Below are 4,537 nucleotides of genomic sequence, written 5' to 3'. Positions count from 1 at the left end.
CAAAGGATTAATCAACTCAATCCAGCATATATGGGATTATAATATCCCCTGCTATTTCCTTATGGTGAGGATGGATACAAGGAAGATATACCGCTAAATAAAAGACACCATAACCGTGGTAAAGGACGACAGGAGGTGTCAATGAGAGAATTTTTTGCTTTTTGTATACAAGAAAGACTAGCCGATAGATCTCCACTATTATACTCAAGAAAACTCTTTCAATAGTTTTTGGTTAATGGGTACTCCATGATTGAATCATCAAGGAAAAACTACATACACAGCGACCAAGAGAAATTAAGGTGTGAGATGTACAAGGGAGTAAAGGAAACAGTACTGAATGGAGAAACAACGCCGTCATCATGTGGCAAGCGTATAATATTGCCTTCATCATTCACAGGAGGACATGGATATATGATACAAAACTATCAGGATGCAATGGCAATATGTATGGCTGTTGGTTATCCAGACCTCTTCATAACCTTCACGTGCAATCCGAAGTGGCCTGATGTTGAAGATTTTTTGAATAATAGAGAGTTAAATCCACAAGATCGACCCGATATTGTTTGTAGGGTTTTCAAGGCAAAATTAGATACACTAATTAAAGATGTCCGAGCAAACAAAGTTTTTGGTAGAGTTAGTGCAGGTATGTCCAGTCAAAACCAATTATGTCATGGCTCAAGTTTCCAATAGCAATAGCTATAATGTTTTATGTATGAGAGTCTATTTGTCATGGATTTGAACTTTTCATTATGAATCTTACAGTGGTATACAATTGAATTCCAGAAACATGGGTTACCACATGCATACATTCTACTATTCTTACACAAGGATGACAAATTTCCCACTGCCGAAGATATTGATAAGATTATATCAGCTGAGATACCCGATAAAGAGACAGACCCTGAATACTTTGATGCAGTCGAAAAGCACATGATGCATGATCCTTGTGGAGTGGCAAAGAAAGATTCACCATGTATGGAAAATGCTAAATGCATTCGACACTTCCCTAAGAGGTTTGTTGAGAGTACTACTATCGACGATGATGATTACCCGGTATATCGATGAAGAGAAGATGGAAAGGCTATCAACAAATCAGGAGTCGATCTTGACAGCCGTTACGTGGTACCACACAATAGGTTTCTACTCATGAGATATGGTGCCCATATTAATGTTGAGTGGTGTAACCAGTCAAGATCTATTAAGTATTTGTTCAAATATGTGAATAAAGGTCATGACCGTGTAACGGCTTCATTTTATAAAAGTGCTGCAGACAAAGAGAACATGGATGACTATGATGAAGTCAGTATGTACTATGATTGCAATTACATTTCTCCGTGTGAAGCTGCTTGGAGGATCTTTGGTTACAACATACACTACAGAGATCCCTCGGTTGTTCGTCTAGGATTTCACTTACCGATGAAGAAAACTTTATCTTTAAAGATAATAAAAAGCTCGATGATGTGATCCGAGAAGCATCTGTCAAATAGTCTATGTTTCTCTGTTGGTTTCAAGCCAACAAGATCTACTCAGAAGCAAGGTCGCTAACTTATGCAGAATTCCCTATACATTTTGTGTGGAAGGCAAAGGAAAGTGTGTGGTTGCCTCAGAAGAGCCATGCTGTAATTGGAAGAATCTTCTTTGTGCCTCCTGGATCTGGTGAGAGATATTACCTAAGACTACTACTCAATTACATTAGGGGACCAACTTGCTATGAAGACATTCGAACTATAGATAGTGTTGTATACTCATCATTCAAAGATGCATGTTATGCACGTGGTCTTTTAGATGATGATAAGGAATATGTTGAAGCAATAGTGGAAGCAAGTTATTTGGGGTCAGGTACATACTTAAGGAATCTTTTTGCTACATTGTTATTTTCCAATTCAATGGACAGACCTGAACATGTATGGGAAGAAACATGCACTTTATTATGTGATGACATACTTCATAGACACAGGAGACTACTCGATAATCAAGGTATTTATGAACTTTGTGGCATTATAAGGATAGTGTGATTATTTATGACATAAGAATTAACATCTACATATTTATTGGTAGAATTTTTAGAATACAAGTGTATATCAATTCATGTACAACTTGCTATGGCTTGCCTAAACATATAACTTCATGCATAATAATAAATAGTATGAATTAAGAGGATATGAAAATAAGATTTAATATACATGGTATTAGATTTATTAGTGATTTGGACTCATTTTATTAGATTCACTTTATTAAAGAAAATAAAAATTTGTAAAATTTGACCAATTGTTGGAAGCAAGGTTTTACAAGTGTTTACGATTTGAGTTAACAATTTTTTCTTAATCAAATACATGATTTGACATATATGTTGCTATTATGTACACAGCGTTAGTCCTCATAGAGGATGAGATCAAAGATTTGACCCTAATGGAGATTGAGAATATACTTAACAAATACAACAAGAGTCTAAAAGATTTTCCACCAATGCCTATGCCAGATACAAACCAATGTAACAATTTACTGTATCCCAATGGCATGAATAGGTTAATTTGCGATGAACTCAGATACGATCGGCAGAAACTAGCTGCAGAGCATGTAACCTACTTAGGACTATTAACTGATGAACAAAAAGAAGTATATAACGAAGTCATTACTACAGTTCAAACCGGGAAAGGTGGAGTATTTTTCCTTTATGGGTACGGTAGGACAGGAAAAACGTTTGTTTGGAAGACACTAGCATCTGCATTGAGGTCTAGATCACATATTGTTCTAACAGTTGCATCTAGTGGGATAGCATCACTTTTGTTGCCTGGAGGCAGGACAGCTCACTCACATTTTGCAATACCACTTAACATAGATTAATTCTCAACATGCAATATTAAGCAAGGGAGTGCATTAACTGAGCTTTTGATTAAGACAAAGTTGATAATTTGGGATGAGAAATATATGGTAAATAGATTCTGTATTAAAGCTCTTGACAGAACCATGCATGACATATTAAGGTTCAATAACACAGATAGCTTGGAGCAGCCATTTGGAGGAAAGACAATTGTTTTTGGGGGGGATTTTCGCCAAATACTTTCAGTCATCCCGAAAGTGTCTAGGCAAGAGATAGTCAATGCCACTATCAACTTATCATACTTGTGGGATGACTACAAGCTTTTGACACTTTCAAAGAACATGCGCTTAAAATCAAGTGATTCAAACTCAAGGTCATCTGAGTTGAAAGAATTTGCTGATTGGATACTAAGTATAGGTGACGGCAACCAAGGGTCACGATCAAATACAGGTGAAAAGGTTGTCATTCCCGATGACATATTGGTTTCCGATTGGGTAGACCCAATTGAAGCAATATGTAGAGTAACTTATCATGAAATCTTTTCAGGAAGAAATATTGACCAACAGATTGAAGATCGAGCTATCCTTGCACCAACACTGCAGTTAGTTGATGAGATCAACAACTACATGATGAGTTTAAATCCGGCTGAAGCGTAAACATATTTTAGCTCTGATAAGGCATGCCCCACAGAGCCTAATAATGGTTTATTGGCTTCAATACATACTCCTGAACTCCTAAACACAATCAAGTGCTCGGGTGTCCCTAATCATGAGTTAACACTAAAAGTTGGAACACCAATTATGCTGTTAAGAAACATTGACCACTCCGCAGGATTGTGCAATGGAACATGATTGGTTGTTACTAAGCTTGGAAAACACATAATTGAAGCACGAACGTGTGCGGGCAAGAATAAGGGGCAGAAAGTGTTTATACCAAGGATAACCCTAAGTCCTTCTGACCATCGAATACCATTCAAATTTCAATTGAGACAATTTCCTATTATGGTTTCATACATGATGACTATAAACAAGAGCCAAGGTCAGTCATTATCAAAGGTTGGGTTAATATTGAAGAAACCCGTATTCACACATGGCCAGCTATATGTTGCTATCTCCAGGGTGACAAATAAGGAAGGACTGAAGATTTTATTGTGTCATGATGATGATCAAAAGAAAGAAACAGAGAATGTCGTTTTCAAAGAAGTATTCAGAAACATATGTTGAACATTACTAACAAGGTACTTGCTCCTACCAACTAAGACATTGTTTCATGTTACAATTTTCTTAAAAAGCAATTTTAGGTGTAGGGAACTAAATGAGTATACAATCAGTGTCTTTGGCAGGATTTAACCAAAGTAAAACTATTCTGAATAATAATGATTTGCATTATAGGAACTACTTGCTCCTAGCAACTACGTCGTTGTTTCATGTTACAATTTTCTTTAGGTGTAGGGAACTAAATGAGTATACAATCAGTGCCTTTGGCAGGATTTTACCAAAGTAAAACTATTTTGAACAATAATGTTTTGCATTATAGGAACTATATTACCTTTATTGTCCAGCTAGAAGGTTTATTGGGATGATATGCAATCTGATGTCCTCATTATAGCCCTACCCTGAAGTTAAATGGTGCACGAATTGTGAATCACACTTTTCACAACGCGTACCACTAACCAGCAAGTGCACTGGGTCGTCCAAGTAATACCTTACGTGAGTA

At 36.6% G+C, this 4,537-nt stretch overlaps 1 protein-coding gene across 1 annotated transcript; it reads left to right on the top strand.

Annotated features, from left to right (window-relative positions):
* The first annotated feature begins 246 nt into the window (after positions 1–246).
* Positions 247–2,844, top strand: LOC140182289 (uncharacterized). The gene is made up of 5 exons (XM_072228445.1): positions 247–561; positions 763–1,053; positions 1,189–1,303; positions 1,513–1,839; positions 2,369–2,844. The coding sequence occupies exons 1-5, from the start codon at positions 247–249 to the stop codon at positions 2,842–2,844; spliced, it is 1,524 nt and encodes a 507-aa protein (XP_072084546.1).
* The last annotated feature ends 1,693 nt before the right edge of the window (positions 2,845–4,537 follow it).

The sequence above is a fragment of the Arachis hypogaea genome, chromosome 19 (genome assembly GCF_003086295.3).
Source record: "Arachis hypogaea cultivar Tifrunner chromosome 19, arahy.Tifrunner.gnm2.J5K5, whole genome shotgun sequence".
In the NCBI taxonomy this organism is placed as follows: Eukaryota; Viridiplantae; Streptophyta; class Magnoliopsida; order Fabales; family Fabaceae; genus Arachis; species Arachis hypogaea.
Note: the sequence above shows the minus strand (reverse complement) of the source record. Positions and strands in the feature narration are given on the sequence as shown.